This window comes from Chelon labrosus (assembly GCF_963514085.1).
Source record: "Chelon labrosus genome assembly, chromosome: 10".
NCBI lineage: Eukaryota > Metazoa > Chordata > Actinopteri > Mugiliformes > Mugilidae > Chelon > Chelon labrosus.
The window spans coordinates 6,113,099-6,136,625 of NC_140360.1; the positions used below are offsets into that span (position 1 = coordinate 6,113,099).

At 38.8% G+C, this 23,527-nt stretch overlaps 1 protein-coding gene across 1 annotated transcript in view; it reads right to left on the reverse strand.

Annotated features, from left to right (window-relative positions):
• LOC311494962 (tumor necrosis factor receptor superfamily member 5-like) overlaps nt 1-23,527 on the reverse strand; it is a gene marked incomplete at its 5' end in the record, with an annotated part of 29,748 nt that overhangs the window by 4,757 nt on the left and 1,464 nt on the right. Inside the window, one exon of the mRNA XM_084554243.1 lies at nt 9,236-9,329. Within this exon, the coding sequence (XP_084410369.1) occupies nt 9,236-9,329 (94 nt within the window). The remainder of the gene's footprint in view (nt 1-9,235; nt 9,330-23,527) is intronic.

A 23,527-nucleotide genomic window follows, 5' to 3' on the forward strand; every position in this document is an offset into this window, starting at 1 on the left:
ACTGACGACATCTTTGGGATGAGGTGAGTTTGAACATCCAAGACATCAGAACAGCATCTGTAAGAAGAATGAAAGATTTACATAAACTATATTTTCCAGCAGGAATCCTAGTTATACATTGTAGTTACAGTTACATACATCAATAACAGTGTACATTCACTATACAGTTGAGTTTCAGTTTACAGATTTCACTAAAAGTTTGGACACACCTTCTCGTTCAATGTTTTTTCTGTATTTTTATTATTTACTAGATTGTAGATTAATACAGAAGACATCAAAACTATGAAGGAGCACATGAGGAATTGTACAGTATTACAGTATATACAATAATTTATATTGTATTGATCCTGAAGAGGAAATGATGTTCCTGCTGTTTGACCCATCCATTCGTTCACACAGTAGTGAGTATATGTGGAGCAGTGGGCTGCAGCTTCTAAGGACTGCGCCTGGGGAGCAATTTGGCCACAGCCACGGACACAGGCGTACCCTTCGGTCCCAAGCTGCACCTCTAACCAATACTCGGCAGCTCTACACTAGCACAAGCAAACCAGAATGTGTTTTATATCTTAGATTCTTCAAAGTAGCCGCCTTTGGCTTTGATGACAGCTTTGCAGACTTCTGTTATTCAGCAGCTCAGTGTCAGGCTTCAGGTTTTTTTGTTTGTTTCACTATTCCTTGTGCATTTGTATTTTCTCTTCCCTTTGTACGCTGCCTCAAATAGAGTCATGAGTTAATTCTAATTAAAGCTCACGTGCAGTTTTAAAACTAAAAAGCCTGCTATCCTTTCTACAGCAAAGATACATCCAGTGCCTACAGTACTCCTCAGTACCTTCTAGTTCATGGTCATAGCTGCTCTGATAAATGCACAATAAATAAAAGTTGAATCTACTAATCAACTACTCCCTCCTAAAGTAGGAAGGAAAAGTTGGTTGGTTCATCAAAGTAACCAGTTAAATTAACCAGGAAAATTAACTTTTTTAGTGTTTACAAAACCTTTTGAATGCTATGTATGGTGGCAGAGAGAGCTCAACACACTGCAACTTAAGGAAACAGGTGCAACACCAGCAAACACAAAAACGCGCAGCAACTTCACACATCGGAAATGTCGCTCCTGGTATGATGCTTCTTGTCCCACCTTACATTACTGTCGTCAGCTACGTTTGAATAATATTCAAATTAAAGTGAAAGACACATTATGGGATGTTCTGGTAGGAGTTGCAGCAAAGCAGTCAGATATTATTTGCATAAAAAAATGACAGAAATTGACCAAAACCTCAAACACTATTGAGAAATTATCATTAAATCAGGTGAGGATTAGCGGAGAGAGACCACAGCTAGCGGAGATTAGTTTTTGAGCAAAAAAGGTTCATCGCTTAGCGACATTTCCATTGTGTGGAGCTGCAGGGCATTTTTGTATTTGCTGGTGTTGTGAGTCCATTCGCACGCATCTTCTCAAATTGCAGTGTGTTGAGCACTCGGACACCGTAGCCATAACTGGTCATTCATTGCAGTTCATTTTTAGTGTTGACACTTTTTTTTACCGCCTATATTTATACACACCTTGCTATTTTGTACAATACTCAGATAGCTAATTTTATTCTATATTTATACTTTTTTTTTTTTTTTTACTTATGGCTTGAATCTGGACCAGAGAAACCAGTTTCGTTCCTTCCCATGTACCAACATGCAGGCATGCAAACTGGTCAGGGGTCAAAAAGGTGAGAAGAGTGCGAGAAGAGGGAAATGGCCACGAACCCCCCCCCCCCCCCCCCCCCCCCCCCCCGCTTGGTAACAGAGATTTACAAAGACAACAGACTACAAATTCACTAATTTTTACCAAAAAAAAAACTTTTGAGCCATTGAGCCTGAACAGCTCAATGGCTGTTTTTCCTCGGGCCTGAAGGGCATATTTCACTGTCTGAATGGAGTTGAATGTGCCAATTTTCATGTTTCCACTTCTTCCGTCAATAATCTCATTCATGAGACTGAACGAGGATTCAACTCTGGGGCCGTGAAAAACAGAGAATTTTCCAGCGTCTGAACGTCTTCTTTTGCTTCTCCCTTGTCGAAGACTGAATTAATGAATTGCTGTAACGTACTGCGGTATTGATCGGTGACGTGCATAGCGCTTGCAAGTGGCGGGTAAAGTCTGTGCATGTTTAATAAACACATAGGGGCTAAGCATGGGGCTCTGACAACACATTTCAATATGTGTTCGCGTCTGTAAATAAAGTCAGCGGTTATATATACCGTATTTCCTCTAATACAGGCCCGGGCCTTTATTTTACTCAAGCGCATAGCGGTGCAGGCCTTTATTGGAAGGAGGCCAGAATTAGAGGCAGGCCTTAATTTCTATTTGAGCAAAACGAACTACGAGTAGAATTAATAAAAACAAGATTTTGTGTATATTTGAACCTATAAAATACTAGGTTCATTTATTAAAAACGTACAGTTACCATAACATGGTATGCATACAGAACATTAACAACAAATGAGCGGCGCGACGCGGTCGGAGCGCACTGAGGACAGTGAGTCCGCTGCCGGTCGGCAGTCGCGCCGGGAGCGAGTGGGCCCCGTCCCTCCCCGCACGGAGAGAGGGCGCAGTGAGCACTGATTCCACGATCCCAGGGAAGCGGTGAGGTGAGATGCGGGGGGTCGCTGTAAAGCTCGCGGCCGGAGCCGACGAGCCACCTTCGCCCCGAGCACTTACAGGCCGCGCACCGCCACGGAGGAAATGCGCCCGGCGGGGGCCGGCCGACGCCGGGGAGAGGTCCCGCTGAGGGGATCCTCCCACACCGTGCCGCCGAAATCCTGACCCGCCGAGATGGTTCTAATAATAGCCCCGGCCACTATTAGAGACCGGCCTTTATTTACCTCCGCTGACAGTGAGACCGGCCAATGTTGGAGACCCGGCCGCTAATGAAATACAGGCCAATATTAGAGGATTTACGGTATATAGAACATTATATTATTATATTATTAAAATATATTAAAATAAAAGTCAACGAGTAGGCTACCCCCCCCCAAAAAAAAAATATTTTCTCCTTGGATTTGCACGAATCGCATAAATCACCCAATTTGGATTGAAAACGGCGAATTTCGCCGAAAGGTGAGGAGTTTGCATGCCTGAACATGTGTTGTAATGACAATACATGTTGGTACATGTATTGTCATTACAATACATGTACCAACATGTATTGTAATGACAATAAAGAATCCTTGAATCCTTGAATAAGGGGGCGGCCATCTTTATTTGAAAGAGGAAAAATAAATAAATCAAGATAGGAACATAAGTAAAAAGTGCACTATGGACATATGGTTTGAGTTTAAAGCAGCGCGCCTTGTTATTGCTTCCCGAAACGACGTTCTTTCTAAAACTGGCTGTCGCTGTGTTGTAAAATAATTCAAAACGACATGTGCCGGTTGAGAGCTGGTAACAAGGTCTGAGCAGAAAAAGCAGGCCCGAGTTTCATTTTAGCGTGTGTCGTTTATATTTTAGTACTTTTGTGTGACACTATTTTGTCCGAGAACACAACAATGGTTGTAGCATGTGAAGGAGGCGACACGACATAGTAGCAAACAGAGTAATAGTGTTTATAGTTTACGCGTGTTGTGAACAGCCAAGCCAATGCTTCAACCATTGAAGACGTGTAGACCAGAGTCAACACGAGTAGCCTATATCCCTTGTGCAACTTACCGACGACGACCAAGGAATCAACTTCTAAAAAAGAAAATAAAAAACGTTGTAACCATTTGCCTTACACAGTTATTTTAACCGTGCATTTGTGGTGTTACGGTCGTCTCATCGTTTAGTAGTGTGCTTTTGTTGGCTGCCTGGCACACACCTACACAGGTAAGCGCAGTAGGCGGAGATTATTACGGTGGCCGAGAGAGCTCAAAGCACTGAAACTTCAGTTTATTTATCCCACGAGATAAAGTAGCCTACGTTGCCTGACCAAAAAAAAAAAAAAAAAGTCGTCACCTGGATTTAACCAAGCAACTAGGTGCCAGCCTCCTATTGGATAATTACTGCATGGGTGATTATCTTTCAGCTGGAAATAAGTAATTTAACCCCAACTGATGCAATGAGTAGCTTCTTATTTCTTAAACAACCATGTCTACAGACTGATTGTCCAGGATAAGTGTTTAGAACACACCCACAAGTTTTATTTTAACTTCTTTCCATTCTGGTTGGCCTCTGATTTGGAGTCAGTTCTTAATTTTGGCCCCCCTCTCTGACTGAGTTTGAGAAACTGGGCTCGTATTCCTAAAGATCCTGAGAATCCTCTCAGAGAGCTCCTAAATTAGCCTAAATATTCCTAGCAAGAAGTCTTAGCTTAGGAGTGAGTCCATAACATTCTCAGAGAACTCTGAGCAAGGAATGGACAGAAACTCTTAGTGAGGAGGTGTAGTCACCATTTCAAAAGTGGTGATGGATGATCCTAAAAGCTGGCTAAAAATACACTGTTGGTGATAATTGGCCTAGAATGGACCGTCAAATCAATAGACTTAATAATATAATCTAATCTCTACGAAGACTGATTATAAATATTTTACATAAAAATGAATAGCAAGCTACACTTTAAAAAATATCCTACAAAATGTGTGAAAACTCCCACTTGCACAGTATTCGCATGCTGATAGTTTTATTTATTTCCATTTACCGTGCTTGTCATTTTTACCCTTCATCATTTGGTATTAACAAGGGTAAAATGAGTCAGCTTTCATCAATTTCTCAGACTCAGACTGGACTTCACTATTTTTATATCTGTGTTTTAATCTTATATATTCAACTTCTCTAACTTGTTCTTCTACTGGTTCAAGTGACTCAAGTGAACCAGATCAAACACACTAACCTGTAGGCAGGTATGAACAATGGATTTTGTTTTTATATTCTTCATATGTATATATACTACTTATAGTATAGTACTTTGAATATTTAATAGTCATGGTAGCACAAGTGGTTTCCTGACTGTACAGCTGTGACTGGCGGTTTTGAGTTTTTTGTTACTGTGAAGTATTTTCAAATATTATTAAATGGTTTATAACTAAGGTTTAAATGCTTTATTGTTATTATACATCAGTATAACAAAATAGTATGCTACATCTGAACAGTACAAAGATAAAAAAAACAAACATACAGATATCCATTCACACAGCCACCAGTATGTTCACAAACATGAGAACATTCATTTTATGTAACGGCTTGGGGGGGAATTTTTTTCCATAAATTTAAATGTCTTTACATACACATATACATAAGTAGGGGGTCCCCGCTCCATCTCTCCATCAGTTTGGGGGTCCTTGGCATGGTAAACATTGAAGACCCCTGCTGTAAGGCATCAGTGCTAACCACCACGCCACCATTTTCTTTTTCTTCAAGTAAAATGAACTTCAAATGTTAAAACGGAAGTTAGGAACAGTGCAATAACTTCAATTTCACCTGATAAAACACAAGTTAATGCTCAGCCTTTTTTGCCCAGGCATACAGATCCAACCAGCACAGTCTCAAACTATGAACAAAATATGAACGAAAAAGTGAAAGTGAGATATTTTAGGAAAAGTTTACTAATACTTTGAGGCTGACTAGCTTATTTTAAGACTGTTAAAAAAAGCATATGTGGTTTTCCATGTGCAAAGGCACCAATAGATTTCATTTATGTAATACAACAATCAGTCACCATTCATACATAACACAGTTTCCAGATAAAATAAACTGTCTCTATGTCACTGTCAGCAGGGTGTTCATGTGGACTGAGGCAGGGTGTTCCAAGACAGAAGTTGATCTACTGATCTGTCTTTTCTGTTCTCTGTAAAGATAATTTGACAGCATCCAAATGTATAATAACTGGATTCTGGAGGAAACGTACTCCACAGAGAACAGATTATATCTTGAGAGTTTAGACTGTTTCCAGAGTTCACCCTGAGGAGAGAAACACATTCACTTAAAGCAGAAACATTTGTAACTGGTTCTACTGTAGGTTGGGGTTTCTTTTTAGAAGAAGAAAAAAACAAAAAAACAAAAACGAAATTTTATATCTTAGATAAACTCAGTGCTGTGATCTGTAACAGTGCACATCACCAAATAGTGAGAAATAAACATACCTCTCTGGAGTTATCTGCATATGTGTTTCTGACTATAATTGAAAAAAACCAGTGAAAAACATAATTACCAGCACTGTCATGACTCATACAAACATACAAACTCCACACAGAAAGGCCAACCGGCCCATGGATTTGAACCAGTGACCTTCTTGCTGTGAGGCCATATGTACATTATATCATTTTTATTTTGCTAAGTAAAATTAACTTCAAATGCTAAAACGGAAGTTAGGAACAATGCAACAACTTACATAAAACACAAGTTAAAGCTCAACCTTTTTTGTCAAGACATTCAGGTCCAACCAGGACAGTCTCAAACTTTGGCAAAATATAAAATAAAATATTTTCAGTTATGAAATATCTATGATATTTTAGGAAAAGTTTACTAATACTTTAAGGCTGACTATCTTATTTTTAAACTGATATAACAAGCATATGTGGTATTTCCACATGCAAAGGTATCAATAGATTTAATTTATGTAATACAACAATCAGTCACCATTCAGAAATAACACAGTTTCAGAATAAAATAAACCGTCTCTATGTCACTGTCAGCAAGGTGTTCATGTGGACTGAGGCAGGGTGTTCCAAGGCAGAAGTTGAACTACTGATCTGTCTTTTCTGTTCTCTGAGAAGACAATTTGACAGTATCCAAATGTATAATAACTGGATTCTGGAACAAATGTACTCCACAGCGAACAGATTATATCTGAGAGTTTAGACTATTTCCAGAGTTCACCCTGAGGAGAGAAACACATTCACTTAAAGCAGAAACATTTGTAGAGACATCACACAGCCAGACGATCCTCAGTTAATAAACATTTCATTGAAGAACACACGGCTGTCTCACCTCCTGCCGTGGCACTGATTCTTGGACTGGTTCTAGAAATGTTTCTTGTGTACCCTGGGTATTCTTTTTAAAATAATTAACGAAAAAGAAAAGTTAAAAAAAGATATAATTTAATTCCTTAGATAAACCAAGTGCTGTGATCTGTAATGAGAAATAAACATACCTCTCTGGAGTTGTCTGCATTTCTGTTTTTGTCTATAATTAAACAAAACCAGTGAAAAACATAATTACCAGCACTGTCATGACTCAGCAGAAAACATTATCATCCATCAAAGATGTGACAAAACATAGAAAAGAAGAACATTTTCCTGATATAAATGAAACCTACCTGCTGAATAGATTTTCTCTCTGTAGACGTAGCACAGTACTGCTGCTATTAGAATGACTAATAAAAACACCACACCAATGATGATCCCTTCAACATTTGAAGTTTGTTCTCCACATACAGAATCAGTTGACGTAGTTCCTGGTGTTATCAGCTGAAGGTTTTTTGATTCACATCTGGAACAATAAAGGGACATTTTATAGAGAAGTGTACAGATACAACAAATTCATGTGTCTCCATGTGTGATGTGAAGATTTACTTACCGTTTGTGTTGGAGACAAGATGTTAATGTTCCATCTGAAAATGTTCCATCACTGCAGTCAGAGCACACAGTGTCTGAGGAGGCTGAGCCTGCACAGACACAAATTATATGGAAGTTGAAACTAGTTCAGTCTAAAGCATGAAGAGATAAATTAATGAGTAAGTAATGTGTTGGAATGTGGTTTATTAATCTATGAAGAATCAGACTAATGTAGAAACATGGTCTAGATGATTATTTTCATGTCATGTTTAACCTAAACTGAAATTAGAAACTATTTTTTTAATGTTTACAACTTAAGAGCAATGTTTTTCTAATAAGCTTCTTTTGAAAATCTTATTGTATCCTCCTGACTACCAGTAGTTCAAATATGTCCTCTGTGGAGGACATTGTGAACCTGAATGTCTCCCACCCACTACATACTACTGAATTAACCCTCTACAGAGGACGTTTAAAGTTTCTCAATGATACCAGATGTGAAGGGGTGAGGCTTTGGTACCTTTCTCTTTCTCATTAAGGAAAATGTCCATCAGTCATATGATATCTTAATAATATAAACTTTATATTTAAAAAAAAAAAAAAATGTTTTCAGTGTTACAATTACCTTACAAACTTCCTGGTAGTCAGGAAGGTAAGACATAATACAGCCTGCATAGACAATCAAAGTATCACAATGAATATGAAAGGACAATGAGACATCAAAACTGTCTCAAAGCATCGGATTAATAGGACAAAGCAGTATCCCTAATTTCCCCATGGGGATAAATGAAGTCCTATCTTATCAGAACCCAAAAAACACATGAGTGTAAGATTAGCTCCCCATCTTCCTAAGGCAATCCACCACTTTACTCCCATCTAGTGGTCAGAAATCACCATGTGCAGCTTTAATGAGCAAACCATAACAAAGATCAGTTTCCTTAAACTTTGTTCTCATTTAAAACTAGAAAACCAACCTTTCTCCTTGATGTATTGTCCTGGATGACAGACCGTGTGTTTCCGTGCTGCTTCACATTGGTCCTTTGTTAAGTTAATACAGAAGAATCCCTCAAGTGGTTCACAAACTGTATCTGATGTTGGTGTACATGACCTCTTTACCTTCAGACCAGAACCTATCAACACATATGGAAGTTACAAAACATGCAGAAACAAAACTCCTATTGTGTTTAATCTGTTTCTGATTTAAAGATACCTTCAGTGGTTAGAACAACTTTAGAAAATGTGACACAATAGTCTCTTCAGTTTATGAATTCATAGGAAACATCTGCATAAATTAACTTGTCTGGTGTGAATTTGATTTAAAATTCACTAGTTGAAAAAAGGAAAAACATTTCTACTGATAAATAAATAATATTAACAGAAATGTACCTGCATCACAGTTGGTGCATGAGAAGCACTGTGTACGTTCAGTAGCTTTATCCATATAAGTTCCATTCATGCAGGGCACACATGACGTACTTATGGACTCTGTGCAATCTTCTTTGACTCTGTTTCCTGTTGAGAAGACAACCAGTTATTATGTTTCAAGAAATCTTTTTTTTTTAAAACCTTAGGATAAAGAGCTTGTTGTGAAGCAAAGATTCACACACTGCTATGTTATACTGTCATTATTATTACTACCATCAGATGATGAGATTTTCACTTGTGATCATACATTTAACGGCAAAGGACAAGGAACTTTTAGTATTCAGTTGGATCTTACCAGGTTGACACATCAGGCAGCATTTATTCTCTATCTGATACTCTTCTGGATGACATGTGAGGGTTTGACAGCACAAGACTTTCATCACAATTATCTGTGAAGAGAAGTTAAAAGAAACATCATAAAAACAGTCATCTCTCATGTTTCTTTGATCCGTCCATCTCTCTCCTCTGACTTTTCTTAACAATGAAAACTGTCTGGATCATAATAGGAAGCCTGCACAAGCATTCGATGAAGGCATTCTTTACAGGGGGACAGTCTCTTCTTAAAACACTGTAAATTTGTTTAAGTATATTCATAAATATCTTGATTTCGCTGTCAGTTCCACTTCAAGAACAGTTTAAATCACTGACTTAAAAAACTCAACTCCTAAAATTAAAGCGAAGGAACAAATATCCTGTCAGTCACCTGACAACCAGTTCTACTATAATAATGAAAGTTTCTGTTACAGGTCATTTATCAAACACTGCCACATAAGAGTTATTGATATCTGTGTTATTTAACACTAATACAAGTTAAACTATAGAATAGATTGGTCTGTAAATGCAGAGAGGATTCATTCTGTACTGTTATGGTGGATGAGTTTTCTATATAACACACAGTGTTACTGAATGTACAGACTGGTTGAACTCTGCTCTACAGCATATCTCATCAGAGGGTAACTAGAGAACATACAGTTCACTTTGAGTTGTTGGATGCATGTGAGATGTAAACAGGACTTCAAGAACAACCCCACTGCTTCTATCCCACTAATAGAAAGAATCTCCCAGGATTAGGTGGATTAGAGGAGGAGCATTATGATTTATTATCCTGTGATTTTCTGTAGTAAAGAATTTTACCAGAAAAGATGAAGTTCTCAAAGATGTTCTTCTTGAAGTCTTGTTATATAGCAGGTACATTTTTTCTTGACCTGAAGACATCTCAGTGAGATTTGGGATGTGGTGAGTTTGAACATCCAAAACATCAGAACAGCATCTGTAAGAAAAATTAAATCTTTACAAAAAGTGCATTTTCCAGCAGGAATCCTGGTTATACATTGTAGCATGGGCGTCACACCCGTGGGGGATGGGGGTGTTGCAACACCCCCACTTTTTCAACAAGGTGATTTCATCCCCCCCACTTTTTCCTAAGGTATTAAACCGTTTGCCCGTCCTGGCAGTGTACCAGCGTACTGAAATGGAGCGTGCCTCAGTCCCCCAGACATGAAAACCCATTGGTCAAGTTAGATTGATTGACAGTCATCCAGCCGATCACCATTTGACCAAATCCACTACTCCCGGGCCACACGGCAAAGTAAACAATTACATGCTAACACGGAGTTGACGTCAATCACTGCCGCAGTCAGTATACAGAGCAGAAGAATGAAACGGTAATTTAAGTTAAGTTAATAATGTAGAATTTTCTCTGTAAATAACTAAACTATGTCTTGCTTTGTGGCATGTCAGCTAATAGTAAGCAAGCCAGGTGGCAAACAAAGTTAATGCAAGCCCAGTAAAGTTAATGGAAACTGAGTTTTCTAGAGCCACTGATTTAGATATTATTCAACATTATCATTATTCTTTGTGTTAGGAATGACAAAAAGGAAGAGGCAGCAGAAGATTGGCTTATTTTTCCACTCAAGTTGACATGTAATTAGGTGACAGGAGGAAAACAGAAAGCTGTCAATCCATAAATGCACTAATTCAATTTTATTTTAGTACATATTCTTGCATTAATGCCATGAAGGTGTTTATTTATGTAACTTAAAGCTATTTGTTGGAGCTTAAAACCTTCTTTTCAATGAAGAAAATCCCCTACATCAACTCATCCCTGTTACTGCTCTCAGAAGCTATAAGAATAGAAATGAAGACAATAAAATGCAATAAAACTATTAAAATCTTAAATAATAAGAGGGATAAAATAATAATATAGAGTACAATAAAGGCTAGGATGAAAGAATAGTTAAAACACATTAGAACAACAAAATATATGTGAAATAATTAATAAAAAGCAGATAAAAGAACAACAAAAGAATGTTTCCTCATCAAAATCAAGGCTGTAGAGGTTTGTTCGAGGTTTACATAAAATATTTCAACACTTCCATCTTCAGGAATATTAACATTGAGTTCTTTATGTAGAATGAGGAAGGGAAGTCCAGGAGTCAGGACAAAAGAGAGCACGGAGAAGATGAGGGAGAGAACAGGAGAGAAGAGAAGGAGAACATAAGAGAAGAAGAAGGGGAGAACATCAGAGGAGAGGGAGGGAACACAGTGTTCTTGTCACTCACACTTGTTCCTAATAAAACATAAATTAATTGCTTAATACCATGGTATGTGATTATTTGTGAATATATATCTTGGGTTATATTGTGTTGTGCTATAATCTACATTTTGAATGCAATATTATCATGAAGAAAAACTAGAAATGCATTGCATTAGTTTTGGAGACTGAAACGGGGACCAAAGGTGGTTGAGGTGCTCATGTGATACCCCTAGAACCCCCCCACTTTTAAAATTGCTGCTCCACCCCTGCATTGTAGTTATAATTACATATATCAATAACTGTGTACATTCACTATACAGTTGAGTTTCAGCTTATAGATTTCACTAAAAGTTTGGACACACCTTCTCATTCAATGGTTTTTCTGTATTTTTATTATTTTCTAGATTGTAGATTAATACAGAAGACATCAAAACTATAAAGGAACACATGAGGAATTGTGAAGTAAACAAAGAAGAATTAAGAAAACTAAAATGTGTTTTATATCTTATATCACACCTTTGGTTTTGACGACAGTTTTGCAGGCTGATTTTATTCTCTCAATCAGCTCCTCTTTTCTTTGTATTTCACCACTTCTTTAAAGCCCTACGCTGACTGAAATTGAGTCATCTTCCTCTTCTGTAACCGCGTGTCCTGTGAAGGGGAGGGGGTAAACTAAATAAAAAGAGCATTATGGATATATGTACGTATCGATTTGTGAAATACTGTATTAACTTCTAATCTGATACAGTGGAGTATGAAAACGGGTTTTTGTTTAAATGGACCTGCATGTCTCCTGACCCAACCAACAGCATGCTTCAGTGGCACTCTGATATGAAGAGTTAGTATGGCTTGCGCATTTTTATCGTGTATCTTTTTGATTATGTTCCTTTACAGATTTATGGTGGTTTTGTTACGGATAGATTCATTTTAAAATTACTTTTGTCTGAGTGCTGAACACGAGCTCGGAACAAAATGGAGGATTTAGTTTCGTTTTCTGACAGGTGTCGTTTATATTTCAGTACCTTCGTGTTACATCCTACAACTCTGTCCTTCACTCGTGTCGTACTTCTTTGTTCGACAACTCCACCCTGGTATTATGAAGAGGGAGACGAGCCATAGTAATGGAAAACAGAGAGACAGCGTTTAGAGTATAAACAGATCATATAAGTTGAATCCTATTAGATGGGTCCTACTTATGCAGATATCGAACCATGAGGAACTTACCGGCAACGACGGATGTAGAAACCAAAATCCCACAAAAAACGTAGAACGCAACAAATTAACGTTAAGAACTACACCATGAAAAAAGGAAGCGAAAGAAGGGGTCAGTTTAAATATTCTCTTCTTCTTCCTGAATCAGGATTCGTCAGTAGAGGACTAACCACAAACACTCAGACTGGACTTCACTCAGTGAATTGTCGAAGGAGGAAATGTTCCCTCTCCTTCAGCCCAGGTTCCTTATACCTATTGGAAAGGCTAGTTTAACTATGCACAAATCACTCGACCACTTGACCCTGTCGATAGGTTTAGATTCACGCAGAGAATTGGTACAGAGCCAGCGCTGGGGCTTCTCATCAACCTCTTTAGGGTCGGTCTGGTAGAGGAAGCCCGGAACAGAACACGCACAGTTTTATTCTAACTATAGGCTCCACCCAAGCCCGGATCCTGAACCGGGCCGTCTGGGCCGCGGCCCGGGGGCCTCGAGCTTCGAGAGGTCTCCGTCACTTTTTTTTTTTTTTTTTTTTTTTTTTTTGAGTAGATCAGTGTTGTTTTGGTCAACGATGACGATGACGAAATTATTTCGTTGACGCCCCTTGTTTCATGACAATATGTTGTGGGTCTGTCAGACATTCCAAATGCATGACATTTCTGCCTATTGTCTGTCAAAAGCTAAAAAGTATCAGCAATGGTGCTGCATCCTATCCTTGTTTGGTCACGCCCACCACATGGCATCACGCCAGCATCTGTGCACATTCTGGACAACACGCCTGCCGTCACGGTCACACTAAATGATGGACCTTAGTGGCAGCGGCAAGGGCCTTGGTGGTCAGAAACGACGAGATGATCTATGGCAGGGGTGCTCATTACGTCGATCGCGATCGCGAAGGTAGTGCGGGTAGATCGCGTGCCACTGAAATTTTTTTTTTAGATGTTAGTCTAAAACATTTATCTGTTGCACCTCCAAAACAAACAGCAAGACAAACGTTCATCTTTATTTATTTTTACTTTATATTTGTAACATGTCCTCAGTTCAGCGGCACACATCCACAGCCACGCACAACTTCAACCACAACTCAAGACTACCGTCTTTCTTAAAGAGACAGCGCTATTTTTGTAAAGGTGCAGTGCACCAGTGTTTCTTGATAAAAATAAAAACAAAGCTGGATAGAGCTTTTAACACTGTAGCACCAATTAATATGACTATATATACACTGTTACCATTTTATCTGTGTGTAATGCATAATCCTTATAGTAGATCAGAAAGTATTTGCTGTTGGGTGGAAAACTTGTCTAAAACCATTCCTTTGTTATTGTAATTACTAGTGAAAATACTTTCTTTTTTTTTCTTTTAACTAAAATTGACTAAAACTAGACTAAAACCTTTTTGAGTTTTCGTTGACTAAAACTAGACTAAAACCATCACATATAGAAATGACAACTAATAAGCATTTTCGTCCAAGACTAAGACTAAATCTGAAATGGTTGCCAAACACAACACTGGAGTAGATCTCATTAAGTGTGTGATGAGTTATAAATTTATAGCCTATCCAAATTATTTGCAAATAAAAGTATTACTGAGTGTTTGTTTTGCTGTCTTTGTCCGGGCGATGATGACGGGGCCGTACACACGTAAACATGTACACACATAGATGACAGTTGAGAAAAAAAAAAAAGACAGATGACCGTGAAATTTGAATCTACACAGTTGTAGATTGTACAATTTAAAAGGAGCAACATGCAAATGGAGTTAAAGAGTGTGCGTGCGTGTGTGTATGTGTGTGCGGGTGAAGGCGTGTGTGTGAGGGCCTATAAGAGTCTGGCCCAGGGGCCTCTGAATTCTTAATCCAGCCTTGGCTCCACCTGAAGACAATGTGAGGAGCGCGCTCTTTCGTGCATCAGTAGTTTTTCACCCCGGCTCTAACTGGTCTCTACAAGGTGAAACATTAAAGTGTGGTGCATCCTATCAAAGTGAGCGAGGCTGCAGCAAAGCGGTAAATAACCCCATTTATGATATGATAGAAGAAGAGAGCTTCTTCCTGTTTTTGACCTCGCATAACCCTTTAATATCCAACAGAATCTAAATAATAAGTTAAATATTACAGTAAACAAGTGGTTTAACTCACTGGTGTTCATTGTGTGGCTGATATATTTTATTCACAGGATATGATGACACTTTTTTATTCAGTTTGGTTGTTTTTGTTTAGAAAGCATTATTATTATTTTTTTTTTTGCAATTCTTGTTACTTTTATATATTTAACTTATTGAACTTCTCTAACTTGTCCTTCTACTTTTGACATATTTTGTATGGGGTGGTGGAGGGAGCAGCATACGACAACACTGGTTCAAGTGACTCAAGTGAACCCAATCACAAACACATTAACCTGTAGGCAGGTATGAACAATGGATTTTATTTTTATATTCTCCATATGTACTTTGAATATTTAATAGTCATGGTAGCACAAGTGGTTTCCTGACTGTACAGTTCTGACTGGCACCGACCTCGAGGTATTTTGTTACTGTGAAGTATCTTCAGATATTATTAAATGTATTTATAACTAAGGTTTAAGTCTCTACACTGGTGTAAAATCACAGAGGCAGTATCCTATATTGAATTAAATGCTTTGTTGTCATTGTAAGTCAGTACAACAAAATAGTATGATACATCTGAACAGTACAAACATAAAAACACAAACAGAGATACCCATTCACACAGCCACCAGTATCTACAATCATACAAACATGAGAACATTCATTCATACATTCATTTTCTGTATCAGCTTATGGGGGGGAGGAGGTGACAGTGCAACAACTTCCTTTGATAAAACACGTTAATGTTAATGCTCATCTTTTTTGCTAAGTAATAGAGGTTCAGCCAGGACAGTCTCAAACTTTGGCAAAATATAAAATAAAATGAAAAAAATGATATATCAATAATATAGGAAATGTTTACTCATACTATAGCTTATTTTTAAACTGTTATAACAGGCATATGTGGTATTTCCATGTGCAAAGGCATCAATAGATTTCATTTATGTAATACAACAATCAGTCACCATTCATACGTAACACTTCTCACAATAAGTTAGGGATATTGTGAGAGACTCAGTGGATGTCATACATACGGTGTTTGTTTCACTTCAGAGATTTTTGGGATACGGAGGCAACTGTATTGGGGTGATGGACACACCTCATTTTGTGTTTTCCACGTAATGGTCTCACTGTGTACAGTGTACCTTACATATTGGGGCCAATACCAAAAAATACTAAAAGACAACCCTTTTCTATGTGGCATCAATTTCAACATTCTGTGGGTATAAAAAGCTGGTATTGTCAGTAAGTCATTCCAAGTTCATCATTCAAACAGCCATGAACACACAACGTCACTTAACGGACGAGCAGCGTCACCTGGCCATAGCGCGCCTTCGGGTCGGTGGCAGGCAGTCAGATGTTGCTCATGAACTTGGTTTGTCTCAAAGTGTCATCAGCAGACTTGCATCAAGACAAAGAACTACTGGCAGAGTTTGAGACAGATCAAGTAGTTGTAGTGGTGTGCACATCCCCACCGGTGAGGTACAGGGCAAATGTAACTAGAACTCAAAAAAGGAAAATAAAGGAAAATAAAATGCCCGCACTCTACTCAAAAACTCCCCTATTTATTGCAACGTTTCGACCCGGCTGGGTCTTCTTCAGGCAAATGGTATACAGCAGTGGCTCAAGCATATATATAGAGCATATACCTGCTCAGCTGATCATTCATCAGTCCATTTATACTGATTAACAAGGCCTTGAAGGCCAAAGTATCACCTCATTCGTCACACATGTGCCACCACATAAGACAATTAGTGTTAAAGGTAGATATCCAGTTTTACCACACTAAACACAGAGTAGATATAAATATAGAAAAAGAAAAAGAAAAAGAAAAAAGAAGAAAAAGAAAGAAAGAAAGAAAGAAAAAAAAAAAAAAAAAGACCAACACCCTGTTTAGAAGGTAACCAAATTACATTGTATGTTACATGAATATACATTAAAGAAAAGGCTTTATGTCAAACTCCTCATTTAAGCCCCCTGGCGACATTGTGTTGAGGAAATACATCCAAAAAGTTTCTCTTTGGAGAAGCCTTTTATCACGATTGCCCCCTCTTGAAGGGCTGTTTACATATTCCACCCCAACATATCTCAAAGCGCTCACATTGTGGCCAGCTCGCTTAAAATGGGCAGCTACAGGACTTCGCTCGTCCCCCGTTATTTTCCTTTTTAGAGTTTGAGACAGACCCAGGAGTGGAGCCCCACCAGTGACAGACCACAACGATGACCAGTACCTAAGGACCTATGCACTCAGACATCGTTATGCAACTGCCACACAGCTGCAGGCCCGTTTACGAGATGTGAAGGGTACTAGGGTTTCCAGACAAACCATTCACAACCGACTCCACCGCTTTGGCTTGAATGCCAGACGACCGTTGCAGGTGATTCCACTGACACCAAGACACCGCCGTGAACGTTTGCAGTGGGCACAAGATCATGTGACCTGGACAAGGCAGCAGTGGTCTACCGTCCTGTTCACTGATGAGTGTCGGGTCACCTTGCACAGAAATGACGGTCGTCAGCGTTGCTGGAGAAGGCGAGGTGAGCGATACGCCGAGGTGAACATGGTCCCCAAGGTTCGCTTTGATGGAGGAGGTGCAACAGTCTGGGCAGGCATCACCAGTCAGCGCAAAACAGATTTGGTTATTTTAGATGGCTTAGTCACTGCACATTCTTACCTCAGAGACATCATAGAACACATCATCATCCCCCAATTCCACCAGCACACCCCCAACTTTCTGTTCATGGATGATAATGCTCCACCACATCGTGCCAGAATTGTCACAGCTCAACTTCAGGAAGTCGGAGTGCCTCATATGGTATGGCCAGCAATGTCCCCTGACCTGAACCCCATAGAGCACGTCTGGGACCAGCTGAAGCAGAGACTGGATGATCGTACCCCACCCCCACGTGACCTGGCAGAACTGCGTGTAGCACTTGTGGAAGAGTGGAACACATTGCCTCAGAACAACATCATGAGGCCAGTGAGGAGCATGAGACGTCGCTGTCAAGCTGTCAAGCTGTCATTGTGGCAAATGGTGGAAACACCCGCTACTGACATTGTCAGTTTTTGTTATTTGGGGCTATCCTTGTTATTGTCTAAAATTTTGGGGTAATGAATATTAAACTAATGGAAATGGTTTTTTTTCTCATTCATTATTAGTAATATCAAAGGGAACTTTTACTTTTAAATTCAGACCAAATTGGAAAAGCACTCATGTAAATAACAATATCCCTAACTGACTGTGACATAAACCGTCTCTATGTCACTGTCAGCAGGGTGTTCATGTGGACTGAGGCAGGGTGTTCCAAGACAGAAGTTGATCTACTGATCTGTCTTTTCTGTTCTATATAAAGATAATTTGACATCATCTAAATGTATAATAAGTGGATTCTGGAGCAAATGTACTCCACAGAGAATGGTTTCATCTGAGAGTTTAGACTGGTTGCACAGCTTCACCCTGAGGAGAGAAACACATTCACTTAAAGCAGAAACATTTGTAGAGACATCACACAGCCAGACGATCCTCAGTTAATAAACATTTCATTGAAGAACACACGACTGTCTTACCTCGTGGCAATGATTCTTGGACTGGTTCTAGCAATGTTTCTTGTGTACCGTGGGTATTCTTTTGAGAAGAAAAAAAAAATACATAATTTAATTCCTTAGATAAACACAGTGCTGTGATCTGTAACAGTGCACATCACCAAATAGTGAGAAATAAACATACCTCTCTGGAGTTGTCTGCATTTCTGTTTTTGTCTATAATTGAACAAAACCAGTGAAAAACATAATTACCAGCACTGTCATGACTCAGCAGAAAACATTATCATCCATCAAAGATGTGACAAAACATAAACAAGAAGAACATTTTCCTGCTATAAATGAAACCTACCTGCTGAATAGATTTTCTTTCTGTAGACGTAGCACAGTACTGCTGCTATTAGAATGACTAATAAAAACACTACACCAGTGATGATCCCGCCAACATTTGAAGTTTGTCCTAAACATACAGAATCAGTTGACGTAGTTCCTGGTGTTATCAGCCGAAGGTTTTTTGATTCACATCTGGAACAATAAAGGGACATTTTATAGAGAAATGTACAGATACAACAAATGTATGTGTCTCCATGTGTGATGTGAAGATTTACTTACTGTGTGTGTTGGAGACAAGATGTTAATGTTCCATCTGAAAATGTTCCATTACTGCAGTCAGAGCACACAGTGTCTGAGGAGGCTGAGCCTGCACAGACACAAATTATATGGAAGTTGAAACTAGTTCAGTCTAAAGTATGAAGAGATGAATTAATGAGTAAGTAATGTGTTGGAATGTGGTTTATTAATCTATGAAGAATCAGACTAATGTAGAAACATGGTCTAGATGAGTATATTCATGTCATGTTTAACTACGTTTAAATGACAAATTGTCTTGTAATGTTTACAACTTAATAACAATGTTTTACAATTAAAGACAGGAAATCTTCAGATATCAAGAAATCATTAGAGTGCAGGCTTTACATCACTGGATAAGACACACCAATGAGAAACCACCTGAAATTACACCATTAATCATTGGAACAGTGAAGTAATGTTTTATTTATTTATTTATTTATTTAAGTACATAGAGCCTCGTTCATAACATGAGTCTGTAGTCTCAGATCATTAGTCATTTGAGTATCATTCATTGGGAAAAGGAAACAGGATGAAAAGATATTCCTCCAGTTTCAGGAGTTCCAGGTGGATAAACATCCAAAGAAGTTCCTATTTAAACTCCAATATGACAGGACAACTGAGCAACGTCCACCTGGTGGCTTGTTAAATCTATCATAGGATTAATATGACAAAGTAGTTTTGGAATCTAAAAAACACAGGAGTGCTACTCATTTACTGCACTACATCAGTAAATGTGGTTAGAAACATCTTTATTAGACTTTTGTTGCTCTTTACTCCCATCTAGTGGTCAGAAATCAACATATGCAGCAAACTGTCACAAAGATCAGTTTCCTTAAACTTTGTTCTCATTTAAACTAGAAAACCAACCTTTTTCCTTGATGTATTGTCCTGGATGACAGACCGTGTGTTTCCGTGCTGCTGCACATTGGTCCTTTGTTATGTTAATACAGAAGAATCCCTCAAGTGGTTCACAAACTGTATCTGATGTTGGTGTACATGACCTCTTTACCTTCAGACCAGAACCTATCAACACATATGGAAGTTACAAAACATGCAGAAACAAAACTCCTATTGTGTTTAATCTGTTTCTGATTTAAAGATACCTTCAGTGGTTAGAACAACTTTAGAAAATGTGACACAATAGTATGGAATTAGAACGCTGCCATAAATCGTGCGCGGCGCAATGAGACTCGCGCGAGCGCAATGAGACTCGCGCGAGCGCAAATCAAACATCCGCGCGCGCATTTTTGCCCCCCGAGCGCTTTTCCAAGCACTCGCGAGCTATTTTGTAGCTCGCGCGCGCGCAGAGTCCGCTCGCAAAACTTTCCCCTGCTCGCTCGCGAAACTCTCCTCTCCTCGCGCGGAAAACTGTCCCCTGCTCGCGCGCGAGTTATTTCTTTTACTGGGCGTTTTTGTCAGTGAGGGGGACGGGCCTGGGGGCATGCCAATCACCATTGTATCCCCGAATATAATTGGTTGAGCGTATTGGCCAGTTGAACAGCAGGGTACGGCAACACTACTAGGACAAACGGGACAAACCACACAGCCCCGAATGCCTGAATGACATGTATTGTGATTTGGTGTCTTGACTTGAAAGTTTGCAAAATGTCACACAGAGCAATGAACTTCAGTATGTTTGACTGAGTGCTGTCTTTCCTTCCCTCCATCGTCGACATTAATCTGATAAAATGCTGATCATTTTTTGTAACTTGGATTCTGTTGCACAACGACATTTTTTATTTTGGTAAAACTGTTTTGTTCATATTCTCGATTTAGACTTCTTCTTTCTCCCTGAAAATTATAAACGTAATGTTAAAAAATCCTAAAAATAAAAAAGATAGAAGGCCTGTAGTTTATATAGGCGTCAGCAACTCTCGATATGAAAGCAGCATATAGACGTATGGTCCAGATGCAGATGTGTGTCAAAATATAGTAGGCTATTTCTTATTAAAATCTTATTAAGGCAAAGATGCCCATGGACACTCTTTTTAAGAGACACAACCCTGCAAACATTTCGACGTCTAATAAACGTTGAAACAACGTCTAAACGTACACGTCGCCAGGAGGTCTAAAAGTAATGCTGAAAGGCAAATTGAAACGACGTCGCGTTGCAACCTCGACGTCTTTTTAACGGTCATAAACAACGTCCCGTTGTAACACAGATGTCTTCTAAGCGCGCATTATTCACCTTCTAAAAACGATCCAGTAAATATTCTGATATATATTTACAGCTGTATGTGTCGAGTTTTAGATGTTGTTTCTGCAGTGAAGTTAAAAAGAGGTTGACAAATGCAGGTAGAGAAGATGTTGACGTTGCGATCTGACGTCTTTTCAACCTGCATTTCAGCATTACTTTTAAAGCCCCTGGCTGCGTCTCGGTCTCGACGTCGTTTTAACGTTTGTTCAACGTCGAAATGTTATCTGTTCAAACTGACTGATTAACTGTAACAATTAGTGTTTACATATAGATAATACATTTAATGAATAATAAATGATATTAAAAATATTTTTTGCTATAAATTAACACATTTATATAAATACAATGTATTAACAGAACCTACCTTTGGGGGGAAATTATAAGTTTGACAACACAAAAGTGCAATTTCTTTAAAGTTTTATTACACAAACAATCAGAACACTTGAAAAACTAAAAACTAATCAGACCAACATGATTCTTACACATACAGCTCTGGAAAAAGTTAAGACACCACTTCAAAATGATCAGTTCCTCTGGTTTTACTATTCATAGCTATGTGTTTGAGTAAAATGAACAGTTTTGTTTCATTCTATAACCTACTGACAAAATTTCTCCCAAATTGGAAAAAAAAATATTATCATTTAGAACATGTATTTGCAGAAAATGGCAACAGGTCAATATGACAAAACAATTCTGGTGTTTTCAGACGTTGTATAATGCAAAGAAAACAGGTTCATATTCATTTTAGAACACAACACTACTTTTCAAACTTAGGAGGAGTTTAGAAATCAACGTTAGTGGAATAATCCCAATTTAATCGCAGCAGTGGTCTCTTTATTTTTAGCTGTATGTGCAATAAACATAAAAACACCCACACAGTTGAAAAACACTTTGTAGGCGATCACGATCTCCTCTGGACCCCTCTCCCTCCTATCAATGGCTCCTTCACCTGGAGTGGAGATCCTCACTCTGTCATGTGAAGCTGGAAAAACATTTGAAGTATATTACTTAACAATTCTTAAACACATCTTGGAAAATTATACACCGTTTTACCATCTAATTCACCTACGTACATACTACATACATCACATGAATGTTAAGTCATGAAACAGACATAAATTGCTTTTTGGTTATATTTACATAGGCCATAAAGTCCCAGATAATGATAAAATAAAAACATTACATGATCTTAAACAGAAGAAACATTGTTGATTAACAAAGCAGACAATTAGGCATTGCATTGGGAGTCAAATTTTTATGTTCACAATCCACTGAATATTAACATTTTAACAGCTAATCAATAGATTAGGCTACTATTGTTTTTTTTGTTTGTTTGTTTTTTAATGAAGATAAATTAACATTTTCAAATTATCTTGGGGAAAAAAATGCATTTTCTGGACACCTCCATGTCAGCTCGTCTGTATAAGTGCTTCACTGATTTATGTCTGGATTTCTAAACTCCAATAGTCCAAAAATATCAGAATATTAGACAGAAAGCACACTGAAGAGCCCTGTTTCATGTTAGCCGAGTGAGCAGCTAGCTTGAAATCCACTCGACAGTTAAACACATAACGCACGGTCGGTCAATGACACTTTTTAAAACACAGAAAGTTGCAATATGAACCTACAGTCTATGATAATGAACACATATAAACCGTCTCTAATGTTTTATGTCAACGAACTTACCGAAAAAACTGTTCGGTACGTGCCGTACTTGCTTCTCTGCAGTCGTTCCGCTGCCAGGTTTGGAGTAGAAGGTCCCGCCCTTTCCGCCTCTGATTGGCTAGAAGGGCTCACCCGATTGGTTGTATAATTTAATTTTTTCTTCTAGTTGGTTTGTGGTCGAGGTGCAACCTAGACCTACATTTATTTTTTTCATCAAGTTGGTTTGTGGTCGAAGCGCGACCTAGACCTATTTTAAACTCGTTTCACGCTAGAGGTCGCCCCTTAGACCTACCGTCAAGGTTGATGAAATGTTTGCAGGGTACTGTCTTTGACGTTACCTGAATGGCGGTTCGGCAACCAGCTTTTTGGTGCATTACCGCCACCTTCTGTTCTGGAGTGTGAATAAGTGTGGTTTGTCCCGTTTGTCCTATTAGTGTTGCCGTACCCTGCTGTTTAACTGGCCAATACGCTCAACCAATTATATTCGGGGATACAATGGTGATTGGCATGCCCCCAGGCCCGTCCCCCTCACTGACAAAAACGCCCAGTAAAAGAAATAACTCGCGCGCGAGCAGGGGACAGTTTTCCGCGCGAGGAGAGGAGAGTTTCGCGAGCGAGCAGGGGAAAGTTTTGCGAGCGGACTCTGCGCGCGCGCGAGCTACAAAATAGCTCGCGAGTGCTTGGAAAAGCGCTCGGGGGGCAAAAATG